At 30.3% G+C, this 15,194-nt stretch overlaps 1 protein-coding gene and 1 long non-coding RNA gene across 16 annotated transcripts in view; one reads left to right on the top strand and one right to left on the bottom strand.

Annotated features, from left to right (window-relative positions):
• Positions 1-15,194, bottom strand: part of LOC140805977 (zinc finger CCCH domain-containing protein 55-like) — a 40,768-nt gene that overhangs the window by 10,568 nt on the left and 15,006 nt on the right. For 13 of the 15 annotated variants that reach the window (XR_012112410.1, XR_012112414.1, XR_012112413.1 and 10 more), the window contains exons 1-3: positions 4,157-4,283; positions 1,103-1,195; positions 343-479 (exon numbers count right to left, since the gene is read on the bottom strand). Coding sequence is in view for 1 of the 15 variants with exons in the window: in XM_073162374.1 (XP_073018475.1) it covers positions 343-467 (125 nt within the window). In the remaining 14 variants the exon portion in view is untranslated. Of the gene's footprint in view, positions 1-342; positions 480-1,102; positions 1,196-4,156; positions 8,035-8,638; positions 9,251-15,194 lie in introns of those variants that run through there. The other 2 variants (XR_012112423.1, XR_012112422.1) reach the window with 2 other exon arrangements.
• Positions 13,038-14,733, top strand: LOC140805978 (uncharacterized). Its single transcript, XR_012112424.1, has 3 exons — positions 13,038-13,793; positions 14,229-14,387; positions 14,612-14,733. It is a non-coding gene; the product is annotated as an uncharacterized lncRNA (long non-coding RNA).

Raw genomic sequence — 15,194 nt, 5'->3', positions numbered from 1 at the left:
TTCAGGGATGGGGATAGTAATCACATACCCGCCCCGAACCCAAAACCTAAAAAATCGGGGATCCTCATCCCCGTTTCGGGTTTTCCCCAAACCTTTGGGAAAAGTTGCCATCCCAATCTACCATTTATCTAGCAAGCAACTATTGAATTGCTTGACATTCCCTCTATAACATTAGTAACTCATTTAACTAATGAATAAATCACATACATATTTCAAAAATAAAGAATCTTGAACTTGATTTTATAGCGCGTTTATTTCTTGACACCTTTGCACATGCTCATATAAATTATTCATGAAAAATAAATGTCAACACAATTTACCATACCAGAAAATGAAACTGACCTGTATGGCCTGTATGGCTGCATTGATTTACTATGGGTAGAGCTACACTGTGCTTCTAGTCGCCAATTGTCGAGACCAGGAGACATTTTGGTGAAGAACAAACTTTTGCCACCATTCCCATCCATATTCCTCCAAAACTGATTAGATAAGGTGACATGTCAATGAATTTTTAACAGATAATTGTATTGGAAATATTCAGGACCCAAGATTAACTAGAAACTTATAGCATGTGAAGGAACTTTTAATTTTATGAGCAAATGGTTCAACAAGAAAAGAAAACGCAATGTGAACAAGGTCTAGAAGATACTTTTTCAAGGTAAATAACAATCATACAATAGTCTAACTCCTCATTTTGGCAACAGATACATAGAATCTAGTTACTTGTTAATATAGATATTCTAAAATCCCTTGTTATTCTTTTAATGCGATAACAAGAAGCACGAGAACTTCTTATAAACTTATGGAACATATATGTTTGGGCTTTGTAAGGATAAAAAAGTTCATATAAAAAGCGCAAGAGACAACTATGCAACATCCCTCTTACATTAGGTGATTGATAACAACACATCCACGTTAAGGTGCAGCAGTGTAAAAATATACAGATACAGTTTTAAATACAAAATCTTATCTCTAAAACTAAAAGGTAAGAATAAAAATAAATTCCACATTGAAAGAAAGTTGGCAGATTTTATCCAGAGTAATGTAACTTGTAACATTACATGACTGTTAAAAACACAGTGATATCGTATACTGCAAGTACCAGTTTGAAGAAGAAATGATAGTTCAGCCTCGGTGACACAGGTCAGTCTCAATGAGCTATAAATTTTGACCAGAGAGCACGGGATTTCCCCAGCTGAAGGGAGTACACAAGTAGTCAGACAGAAGTAAAATAACGAGAACATTAAAGTAAATAAATCTTGTGCATATTTAAATTACATCTTAGCATATTTCGCAAACAAACTTAAAAGTAATATGTTTCCCCAACTTTACAGTTGGTTGCCTATTGTTAATGTTGATCATATCGAAACAAAAATAAAACCTTTTTTGGTTCACGAACCAAACACTATCACAACTCACAAGTCTGTAGCTATTATTTATTCAGTATCTTTTAAATTGCTTAATTTAATTGAGGATAATGATAGGATGATCTACATTCCAAAAAGACCCTCATAGTTGTCGGTCTAACAAAACTTTATGACTAGTTCTTTCATACATGACAAGAAACCGATATGCACTAATGGATTTAGAACGGTGTTGAAATTGATATTACATAACATGTAAGCATATTAAAAGAGAGTAAAATAAGTAATAAAAGACATGTTTATATATAAAGGAGTTCGATTTCTTTTGGAAGATCAAGAATTTAAAATCTTAAAATTAAATTATTGCAGCTGACATGCATAGCTCTCATTCCCAACACTTCGCTCCATTATTCTTGATGTGTCATTAGCAAATTCTAAAATCATCATAACCTCCATCATGCACTCTCAATTCCCATAATATAGAAAAACAGATGATGAAGCTTCGTTGCAACTAGAAGACCACCAAAACCACTTGAGCTCTGTGTAAGATACCCAAATTACAGCCAGTACACATTACCTCCTAGAGAGAGGCAAAGGCCTATTCACGAATTGATCATGTTGACAATTATGAAATTCTTAATCGTGATATAAGATGAGTAAGCATTTATAATAAGATTAGTGATAAAGTAATTGACATTTCAAAAGTCACGAGCAGTGATAAAATAAAGTGAAAAATCAGAAGGTTAACCCCACGAAAAGTAACAAATTTCAGAGTTACAACTTCGTCCTCAGATCATATATTCTCAACATTGTGACAATAAGTGATTTACAAAGGGACTCAACTCCTGTGAAGATAGTTTTATCTAGATGCATTCCAAGTTTAGTCTAAATCCTGATAGCTGACAAAATATGTTTAGGACATCATAAATATATTAGATGAGTGACTGAATATTCCCAAATTAAATTGATGTTCCTATAATATATAGCTCTTCAAACTTGTTATATTCGAAAAAATATGGACAGCAAACAAATATTCAAGAATTAAATTGAACTTTATGTAATGCATTCACCAATTATTGATAGCAAAATCTCAATAAGCCTGATCATAAAATCCTCGAGTTTAGTTTTTTTTTTAAAAAAGAAATCTAAACTAAATGTACTCGAGTTTTTTTAAATGTAAATGACTCCTTTAACGTCTCCATACACACCCACTTCGCTCTCAATACTATAGTATTTTTCTGATGATAAATTTTTCACACAAATATCACATGCAGAAATCATTTCATCGCCTAGACTCTAGAGCATCTAAGTTCTCTTTCGATCGCAATTGTAGTAACCAACAACTATCATGACAATCATCCGCATCACCCAATTCTGGAAAGAACTTTTGATTTTGGTGAAACATTTAATCATCTTCTCAATAAGAGGTTTACCAGAATATAGAATTTTAACTCATGACGACTATGGCTGTTAAATTTTACACTCCTTTAAACTGGATTTACATGGAAATGCAAGAGAAATTTAGAACTTTTTACAATTATTTAAATGGTGCCATACTAAGAGCTTGACATGGAAATATTTGAAACTATAGCATCGAAGTCAATCATTAAACTCATCTTGTTTCTCCGACTCGATATTTAGAATGATCCCCAAATATCATGCCATCTAGTGATGTATCTTTCAAGCTTTCACCAATCTGGTCCATTATCTTTTACAGAAATCCAAGTCGTTTTAATGGAAAATTAATTAACAATATTTTCTTTTTACGACATTTATATCGTCTTTGAACGAAGCTTTATTTGTTCTATTTCATATTTCCTAACAAAAAATAACATATATTAAAATAAATATATCCATACAACAGAGGATTCTTTCATGTTACCTAGCATTACAATAATGAAACACATTGCATGCTAGATAGGAGGCTTAACATTGAAACATTGCTCCTTTCTAAAATTCTTTAATAATATTCCACCAATTACAAACAGATGCTATTTAGCAATATTTGACCATTTTAGTTTTATTTTATTAGAAAGAAAACTTTACCAAAATTCAGCCTTTTCTCAATTTGGTCACACACTCATACTAACCATTCCTATATCAAAAATTGAATTTCAATTAAGGTTAATTAAATACACTGCCCATGTAAAATTTCAAAATAATTCGAAGCACTTCTTTTTACACTACTTTGAAAATCCAAGAACTCGATCAAATGGATATGTAATTGTTGAAAACTCCTATATTAACTCTGGGTGTTTTCAACTCTTGAGCACACATACCTCTGAAAACACGTACGAACTAGTGAAAACACGTACGAACTAGTGAGATCAAGATTTGAAAACACGAGAGTTAATGGATTTTTTTCATAGGGTGTTTAGCAATCTCGAGATTCCACACGGTGTATGCAATTAACCCTTTCGATATTTGTCCAAAGGTAAAATAGATCCATCATTTCATGCGACTTAAAAATTGATACCCAACAAATCCCCAGAAGCATTCATTCAAAAACAGATAACAACAAAAAATTAAAGTTGATAGCATCAGAGAAATCAAAATAAAATGATTTTTACGCTTACAACTCGTTCAAACTTCACAAAATCTCATCAAAAGAAACAAAATTTATAAAAAAAATCAATGCTAAACAATGCCATAACAAAACAAGAAATAGAAAAAATCATACCACAATCACAAAAATAAAACCAGGAACATTTATTTTTTTTCAAAAAAAAAAAAAAACCATGCTCAGTTGCTGCTTCTGTAACACCAGCGAAGGTATGCGCAGATTAACTTACAGAATCGAGAAGTAAAAAGGGTCAGGGAGGATCACTGAGCCGCCATGCAAATAACTCACAGGAAGCTTACTCCAGTCGCACTGTAAATTTCCGGTGTGTGTGAGAGAGACAAAAGAGAGAAGATGAATTGACAGGTAAGAATTCTCCGCCAAAATTTATTGTTCAGGAAAAAACAAAAAAAAAAGGTGAAATATAGAAATCGTTGTCACGATTTTGTGGCTATAATCTCATCTATTACCCATTTATGATTTTATGAATCAAGAATTTATAATTAGGTTTGAGGAAAAATAAATATTTTATGCCTCTATGTCATCTCAATAAGGTATAATTTATTTTCTGTAATATTTAAAAATATATATGAAAAAATAATTTTTTTATATTGATCACAAAACCATCTAATTTATTTTTCGATTAAATTACAAGTAAAATAATAAAAAAAAATCTGTATCGAATTAAAGTGACGTATCTCGGAAAAAAGATTTATAATCAATACAGTTTACCTTATAATTAAATATGTTGTTATGAATATGTTCAAATTTTGAAATCGTTAATTTCATATTTAGAACAAAATCTATAGATTAAAGGTTAATTGATTGAGTATTGATGATCACTCACAATCTATAATCTATGTGCAATTTTTAATCTATTTATATTTTTTCCTATCCATAAACTATCTTGAAACACTATTTTTCTGGGTTTTTTAACCATTTGTTGTACTTTTCTGAAACTTTATCAAACTAATATGTTTTTTTTTTAAATTTCGAAAAATAATATAAAATTTTGGCATACGAATATTTAAAAAATAACACCTTAAATTGACACATGAAATTTTCCATATATTGATAAAATATATATATATATATATATATATATATATATATATATATATATATATATTATCAATATTTAGTTTTGTTCAAAGTCAAAGTAACACCAATAGAAGAAGATCTACAATTTTTATTTAGATAATTTTTGCAATTCCGAAATTCAGATTCACAAACTAATGCCAAGTTTGTGCGTCATCTATGCATTGGTGCTTCAATTAGCGAGTTACACGGGCCCTAGATGGACCTAACAAGAAAACTTGTATATGTCAAGTTTGTTCTTTCATTTAAATATTCTTCAGCATTGCGACTATAATCACAAGATAAAATACTAGTGAAACATACCAATTGTGTAGTACTTTCGACAAGAAATTGGAAGTATTTATCTTCCATCACTATCAAATTTATGGTGTGTAATTTGGCTTCTACACCGTATAAATTAATAATCAAACATTCAAAGAGATAATAGATTAAAGGATTAAATAGATTTAAGTAACTGATGAAAATCATTAAATTTTTATTTTTAATTAATATGATTATAATCATATAATATTCTCACTTTAAATTATTTTTAATTATTTACTATGATCAGACGAACATTTTTTTAAAATTAAATAATTTGTAAAAGAAAATTTCATCCAATTTAATAAGTATGTAATAATAAGATAAAATATTTTAAAATTATATATTGTATATAAATTTAGTTTGGTTCAAAGTCAAAGTAACACCAATAGAAGATCTACAATTTTTATTTATATAATTTTTGCAATTTCGAAATTAAGATACACAAACTAATGCATCAAGTTTGTGCTTTGTTCGTGTGTCATCTATGCATTGATTCTTCAATTAACGAGTTACACGGACCCAGATAGACCTACTCAAGAGAACTTGTATATATCAAGTTTGTTCTTTTATTTAAATATCCTTCAGCATTGCAGCCAGCTATAATCACAAGATAAAATACTAGTGAGACATATATCAACTGTGTAGTGCTTTCCACAAGAAATTAGAAGTATTTATTTTCCATCCCTCTCAAATTTATGGTGTGTAATTTGGCTTCTACAATGTATACATTTATAATCAAACATTCAAAGAGATAACAGATTAAAGAATTAAAAAAATTTAAGTAATTGGTGAAAATAATGAAATTATTAGTTTTTAATTAATATGATTATAAACATGCAACATTATCACTTTATAGTTTTTTTTTATTTCCTATGATCAAATGAATTTATTTTAAAAAAAATACATATCTTGTAAAAGAAAATTTCATCCAATTTAATAATTATGTAATTATTGTAATTATAAGGTAAAATATTTTAAAATTATATATATATATATATATATATATATATATATATATATATATATATATATTATTAATATTTAGTTTGGTTCAAAGTCAAAGAAACATCAATAGAAGATCTACAATTTTTATTTAGATAATTTTTGCAATTTCGAAATTCAGATACACAAACTAATGCCAAGTTCATGCTTTGTTCGTGTGTCATCTATGGATTGATGCTTCAATAAGTGAGTTACACGGACGGACGCTAGATGGACCTACACAAGAGAACTTGTATATGTCAAGTTTGTACTTTTATTTAAATATCTTTCACCATTGCAGCTATAATCATAAGATAAAATACGAGTGAGGCATACTAGCTGTGTAGTGCTTTCCACAAGAAATTGGAAGTATTTATCTTTCATCCCTCTCAAATATGAGTGGGTCTCATGTAAGACCGTCTCATGGATCTTAATCTGTGAGACGAATCAACTCTACTCATATTCACAATAAAAAGTAATACTCTTAGTATAAAGAGTAAGACTTTTTCATGGATGACCCAAATAAAAGATCTGTATCACAAATACGACCCGTAAAACCGTCTCACACAAGTTTTTGCCCTCAAATTTATGGTGTGTAATTTGGTTTCTACAATGTATAAATTCATAATCAAACATTCAAAGAGATAAATGATTAAAAGGTTAAAAAGATTTTTAAGTAACTGGTGGAAATCATTAAATTATTAATTTTTAATTAATATGATTATAAACATATAACATTATCACTTTACAGTATTTTTTTATTATTTTCTATGATCAAATGAACTTTTTTTTTAAAATAGATAACTTGTAAAAGAAAATTTCATCCAATTTAATAATTATGTAATTATAAGGTAAAATATTTTAAAATTGCATATACATACATACATACATATATATATTTATATATATATATATATATATATATATATATATATATATATATATATATATATATATATATATATATATATATATATATATAGAAGATCTACACTTTTATTTAGATTATTTGTAATTTCGAAATTCAGATACACAAACCAATGCCAAGTTTGTGCTTTGTTCACGCGTCATCTATGTATTGATGCTTCGATTAGCGAGTTAAACGGACCCTAGATGGACCTACACAAGAGAACTTGTATATGTCAAGTTTTGTTCTTTCATTTAAATATTCTTCAGCATTGCAACTAGAATCACAATATAAAATACTAGTGAGACATACCAACTGTGTAGTGCTTTGGACAAGAAATTGGAATTATTTATCTTACATCCCTCTCAAATATATGATGTGTAATTTTGCTTCTACATTGTATAAATTAATAATCAAACATTCAAAGAGATAATAGACTAAAAGGATTTAAGTAACTGACGGAAATCATTAAATTATTAATTTTTAATTAATATGATTATAAACATATACATTATCACTTTACAGTATTTTATTATTATTTCACATTATCAAATGAACAGTTTAATTAAACATAATTCGTAAAAGAAAATTTCATCCAATTTAATAAGAATTAAAATATTTTAATATTATATATATAATATTAATATTTAGTTTGATTCAAAGTCAAAGTAACGCCAATAGAAGATCTACAATTTTTATTTAGATAATTTTTGCAATTTCGAAATTCAGATAGACAAATTAATGCATCAAGTTTGTGCTTTGTTTGTGTGTCATATATGCATTGATGCTTCAATTAGCGAGTTACACAGACCTACATGGACCTGCACGAGGAACTTCTACATGTCAAGTTTTTGCTTTGATTTAAATATCATTCAACATTACAGCTATAACCACAAGATAAAATATTAGTGAGACATTCTCACATGTGCAGTTCTTTCAACAATAAACTGGAAGTATATATATGGTCTTCCATCCCTCTTAACTTTATGGTATGTAATTTGGCTTCAATATTGTATAAACACATTATTAAACATTGAAAGAGTTAATAGATTAAAACAATTAAAAGATTTAAATAACTGATGAAAATCATTAAATTATTAATTTTATTATGATCATCAAACATATAACATTATCAGTTTAACAATATATTTTTATTATTTCTTATTATCAAATGAACATTTAAAAAAATTACATAATTTGTAAAAGAAAATATTAATCCAATTTATTAAGAATGTAATTAAGAGGTAAAATATTTAAAAATATATATATAATATTAATAATCAGTTTGGTTTTAAAACAAAAATAACACAATATAAGAGAATATCTACAATTTTTCTTTAGATCGTTTTTGCAAATTCGAAATTCAGATACACAAACTGGTGCATCAAGCCAGTGCTTTGTTCATGCATCGATGCTTCAATTAGCTAGTTACATAGACTTTCATGAAACCGCATAAGGGAACTTGTACATATCAAGTTCGTGCTTTGATTTAAATATCCTTCGTCTTTGCAACTATAACTACAAGATAAAATACTTTCGAGACACATAAATAAAAATAAGATTGCATTAGCATCACTGGAGATATTGTTCAGTTACATAAATTTCATCCCATGGTTAAGCAATTAGCCATGAGACATAATACGATGAGTATGTGTTTTGATCGTGCAGTACTTAAGCAATTTACGTTTTTGGAATTTTTGGCTTGTGTCCTATGTCTAAAGTAAAGTACTCAACCAATTGATGGTATGATCTATGGCCTAGATAGTAGCATTCTCATTGAAAAAAATTGGGTTGAAAATGGAAACGTGAGTTTGCATATAGTAGGAACTAGGAAACTCTAGCACCATAATGCCAATGTCATTATACTCAAAATCATGAGGTCTTTGGTCTGGATTGCCCCATGACATGATGTTCTTGCAGCTATCACAATGATATGCATTTTTGTGATACATTCGCACATGTGTCGTTCTCCCAACATGAAGACTAGAAGAATTTGGTTTTCCATACATCTCAAACTTATGGTATGTGCTTGGGCTTCTACATTGTATGAATTCACATTAACCATTAAAAAAAACAAGAAGGAAAAAATAACCACGAACATAGACAAACTCAAGGTTGTAGTGGCATTATTGAAGATGTTCAGTTCCTTAAATTTCTTTCCAAGGTTAAGTAATCGGCGAAGCCACATAAAATGACAAGTCCGTGCTTTGACCGTGCAACATCCATGCATCAATCGATGCTTCAACTAATGAGTTACATGAACTGTACATGGACCTACACAAGGCTCCTTGTATCAAGTGGAAAAATCATATTTTAATTTTTTTTAGGTCTTGACTTGCGTCCTAAGTCTAAAGTACTTAACTGAGTGGTCGTACGATCTGCAACCCAATAGCGATTTGTTCGATCCTACCCATACATACACTGTCTTTATGAAACATATCATGATTCTGCTCAGGTGTAATGACGTAAAAAAATGACACATGTTATGATCCTGGCTTGTGCAGGTGGTACGTACTACCTGCAGGGCTAGGATCGACAAAACCCACCAATAGCAGTCTCATTCAAATTTAGTTCGCGGGATGGACATGTGAGTTCATAGAGGACCTAGAAAACCCTTGAAGCATAATGCCCTTGGCTCCTTTAAATCCGATATAAGTAATATATATCAAATTATTTAACAATTTCTCAACTGATTAGTTTCATAATTGAACAGTCTTAGAATATCTCTTATTATGGTGTGAGATTGATTCATTCATGTTTTCCTTTACCTAAAAGTCAGTCAGGAGCCGTTCCTTATCTATGCAATCTCATGGAACCGGCGATTACCCTCCACGTCTTCAGTCTCAGGGGGTTACAAATGGTGTGAGTCCATCAAAGAACAAAACTAATTGTAGGGCATAGCCGAAAGCATTTCTTATTTTAACTCTTAATTAATGTTCCAAGTTGCACTTTTAAAGCAAATTTTGAAGTAAATTTACATAGTTTCTCAGCTAATAACTTTGGAATCATTCTTTAAACTTTCGACTTAAAAAAGTATACTGGAAACTTGTTAAAATCATTCTTTAAACTTTTGACTTAAAATGGTAATTTTTATGATTTTTTAAAAGGAATTCCAAATATTCTCTGAATCATAGTCTCTTCCCACTCTTTATAAGATTTTAGTTTCTCAACCCTTCTTTTAAGGTAACGATAAATGTTAGAATCTTAAGAGAGACTGAAATTCATCTCAGTTCAGAAAATCAAATATTCTATTCGTTAATACGCTAGAGTTGAAATGCTATTAAAATTGTGGAATACACTGCATCATCAAACAAAGTCATTCAATTGTTGTAGAGCTAATATAAGATTGTTCCACTTCTAAAATTGGGAAGTAATATATGAGAAACATAGAGTAAAACAGTAGCAGTGAAAGGTAAGGAAAAATCAATTTGCAACCACAATGCATGAAAATAGTATTTCTTGTGATTTGTTATTGTAATGTGTTATCAAGTGTATAATAAAGTGTATAATATATTATTTGATGTATATAATGCATCAAGAAAGATATAATTTTCAGAGATTGCATGATTTTTATTTAATGAGTGTTACCTCACGCAATTCATGCATTGTAGATGAGCATGACGACACTTGATATTTGACTTATTGAGCTGAGTGATGAGCTCCTATGAGCCATTTTAAATGGATGAGATGACCTATCGGGTTATTTTGTCGTCTTATCTCGGCTTTTGAGTCTCATGTATCTTCTCTAAATTATAATGGCTTTTTTATTAAAAAAATGTTGGAAGTTCACACACACATATATATACAATTTTATTATGACGTCCACTAACCGTACTCACCGTTATACTCATCAATGTGATGACACTCACCTATTAGATATGATGAATCATATCAAAATTATATATTCAGTAAGTGAATGTCACTTTATTGATACACATAGAAAACTTATATTTTATATGAGAGAACTTTATCTTCTTGTTCGATTTCCTTCTTTTCCCTACACCCTCAAACCTCCATTTTAAATTTTTTTTTAGGATTTTGGCTTGCATCATAAGTGCGAAGTAAAAAACAAATCAATAAATTGAAACATAATAAGATCAAATCAAACTCAAAACACAAAAAAAAAAATCACTTGTTCCAACCCTATCCTAAATTTAACATATAAAAATCTACCCCATAAAATTCAAACAAAAGAAAAACTTAATGTTTAAATCCATGAAAGTGATGCAAAAGTTGCCAAAGTTCACAAATATCTTGCAAAAGAATAGCTTTCCAAGATTTATATTTATATTTTCCATCCTAAATGTTCTTGGAAATAATAAATTTTTGTACAAAATAATTCAAATATTGAGTCTAGCACAAATTTTCAATTTTTTTTAAGATTTATTTCAATTTTGCGGGATCTTCCGCGTCACGATCCAGCCTGGGTCACTTGCGTGTGCGGAGATTACACCAGCAAGCAACTAACAATTATCAAAGAACATGAAAAAAAATACCACGAACATAAAAGATCAAGATTGTAGTAGCATTATTGAAAATCGTTCAGTTCCTTAAGTAATTGGTCATGCAGGAGAAATGAACTGTGTTGTGAATTTAATTTAATTGAGCAAATAAACCACGATATGACCGGAGGCTCATATTATCACCAAATCTTTTTTTTTTTGACAATTATCACCAAATCTATTGAGTTATGCATTTATCTTTTATCTAATGGTAACAAGTAAATATGGATGTCCTAATATACTGATGGTATTGCTAGTAACTCAGTTAAGGTCATCAATAACTCACACAGAAACATTTAAAGAAAAAGATAATCATAACTTGATTCATAAGCATTCATTTTTTGAAACCTTTACACATCCTCGCAAAAATTATCCATGACAAATAAATATCAACACAAGTATCATGCCAAATGAAACTAACCTGTGTGGCCGCATTCATTTACTTTGGATAGAGCTATAATGCATTTCTAGCTGATGCAGGAAAAACTTTATAAACTTTTAACAAATTATTGTATTGATTCTATTCAGGACTAAGGACTAAAAGAAAGTTTTAGCATCCAACGAACTTAAAATTTATGTGCAAAGGGTTCAACAAGAAATCAAAGGGCAATGTGAATAAGGTGGTCTGGAAAATAAATGTCAACATCAATAAGACTCGTACAATAGTCTAATCTTGCGTTTTATATACGAAGTTTCTAACTTTGTTATTCTTTTAATGTGGTAACAACAAGAATGCAACTTTTCATGAACTACTATATTACAGATAAGTGGTACATACAAGTCTTGTTGGAAATAGTAGAAATAGAAACTAGTACACTCGAATGAAGGAAAAAAGAATGTGGGTTTCAAATGGGTTTTCACTGTAAAATTTAACTCGGATGGGTCAATAGAAAGCTACAAAGCAAGATTGGTTTTAAAGTTCACACATACATATAGTATTGGTAATCCGTTGTTTAAAACTATTTCTTCCAAGTTGAGAATGAACAATATTTCTTTTCTGACTTGAGAGGGAATCTTGAAGACAATTATGTTGAAAGATATTTTGTTTCATCAGGAAAGATTTTTTTTAGCATGGTTATAGGAGAAATTATCTTAGTCATCATGTATTAATTAGTTGATTCTATTGTATATAACCCCTTTGAGATGAATAAAATCACATTAGTTTACCATCTAAAATATTCCACAATAAGGTTTCCGGATTAACAACTCTTCTATTGATCCCATACTAAAATGTTACAGAAATGCTAGATATGGTTCCACACACAATATTAATTCTTATTTTTTCAATAAAATAAGAAAATTTATGTTAGGATCCTACAATCAATATAACATAAACCAAATGCTTAATCATTTCTAAAAAGTTTAAAAACTTTTATTCCATTGCATGTACAAAAATGAAATGTCAAAACAATCTTACAAGACCATAGAGCCAATTATTGAAAACAAGTTGAGAGCTCATTTTGTGAAAAATATCTAACATCTTATAAACAGCAACTCTTAAAATCTCTAATAGCTTATTAAATATTCAAAATAAGCCAATAATCCTCTAGTAAAAGAAACCACGCTCTCATTGGACTTTTATCAAAGTAAAAACAAGATATATCCTAGAAAAGACTGCGGAGTAGAACAAATTAACCCAGGATTGTTCTTATCATAAATCATAAACAAATCAAAACTGATCCACGGGTAAAAAGCGAAATAGAAAAGAATAGCATTGGACCTCATAAATATTGCACTGTAGCATAATTGCAAACAAATATCATCAGTGTTTCCGACTAATGGATATGGTAGCGTAAAACATGATCAACACGAACCTGTATGACCTCAAAGATCTTTGATTTTGAAGCTGAGAGGTGTTTTTGGTGGTCGCTTTTAGTCTTAGGAAATTTTGATGCCTCGATACTTTCAATAGTCTTGTCCACAGATTTCTTCAGGATGATCTTGTATTCATCTCTGCTCCAATTTCCTTGCTTCCAATATGGTTTCAAAACGTCCCTAATATGTTCATTATGGTAGCGTAAAACATGATCAACACGAACTTATATGAGCTCAAAGATCTTTGATTTTGAAGCTGAGAGGTGTTTTTGGTGGTCGCTTTTAGTATTAGCAAAAATTTTGACGCCTCGATACTTTCAATAATCTTGTCCACAGATTTCTTCATGATGATCTTGTATGCATCTCTGCTCAAATTTCCTTGCTTCCAATATGGTTTCAAAACCTCCCTAATATGTTCAATGAGGACGAATTTTAAAGCATTGACCGCCTTAATCTTATTACTCGAGCTTTCATCAACCTCGACGACCACCATGTTTCCCTTCTCAGTTTCCTTTTGCAGTCCCTCCACTCTTTTCCCTCCAACAAATAAAATTGTTGTCTTTCCAGAGTTTTCTTCTGGTACGGTCAGAGGGTCAATAGCACTCTTGTTCAAAGTAGGTTGAAATTGGACTTATGAGAGTTCAATGATCAACACGAACCTATATGAGCTCAAAGATCTTTGATTTTGAATATGAGAGGTGTTTTTGGTGGTCGCTTTTAGTCTTAGGAAATTTTGATGCTTCGATACTTTCAATAATCTTGTCCACAGATTTCTTCAGGATGATCTTGTATGCATCTCTGCTCCAGTTTCCTTGCTTCTAATATGGTTTCAAAACGTCCCTAATATGTTCATTATGGTAGCGTAAAACATGATCAACAAGAACCTGTATGAGCTCAAAGATCTTTGATTTTGAAGCTGAGAGGTGTTTTTGGTGGTCGCTTTTGGTCTTAGGAAATTTTGACGTCTCGATACTTACAATAGTCTTGTCCTCAGATTTCTTCAGGATGATCTTGTACGCATCTCTGCTCAAATTTCTTTGCTTCCAATATGGTTTCAAAAGTCCATAATATGTTCAATGAGGACGAATTTGAAAGCATTGACCGCCTTAATCTTATTACTCGAGCTTTCATCAACCTCAGCGACCACCATGTTTCCCTTCTCAGTTTCTTTATGCAGTCCCTCGACTCTTTTCCCTCCAACAAATAAAGTTGTTGTCTTTCCAGAGTTTTCCTCTGGTACGATCAGAGGGTCAGTAGCACTCCTGTTCAAAGTTGGTTGAAAATCGACTTATGAGTGTGCAATGATCAACACGAACCTGTATGAGCTGAAAGATCTTTGATTTTGAAGCTGAGAGGTGTTTTTGGTGGTCGCTTTTATTCTGAGGAAATTTTAATGCTTCAATACTTTCCATAATCTTGTCCACAGATTTATTCAGGATGATCTTGTATGCATCTCTGCTCAAATTTCCTTGCTTCCAATATGGTTTCAAAACGTCTCTAATATGTTCATTATGGTAGCGTAAAACATGATCAACACGAACCTGTATGAGCTCAAAGATCTTTGATTTTGAAGCTGAGAGGTGTTTTTGGTGGTCGCTTTTAGTCTTAGGAAATTTTGATGCCTCGATACTTTCAATAATCTTGTCCACAGATTTCTTCATGAT

Source organism: Primulina eburnea, chromosome 11, assembly GCF_022965805.1.
Source record: "Primulina eburnea isolate SZY01 chromosome 11, ASM2296580v1, whole genome shotgun sequence".
Lineage (NCBI taxonomy): Eukaryota > Viridiplantae > Streptophyta > Magnoliopsida > Lamiales > Gesneriaceae > Primulina > Primulina eburnea.
This window is presented reverse-complemented; position numbering and strand designations above follow the sequence as displayed.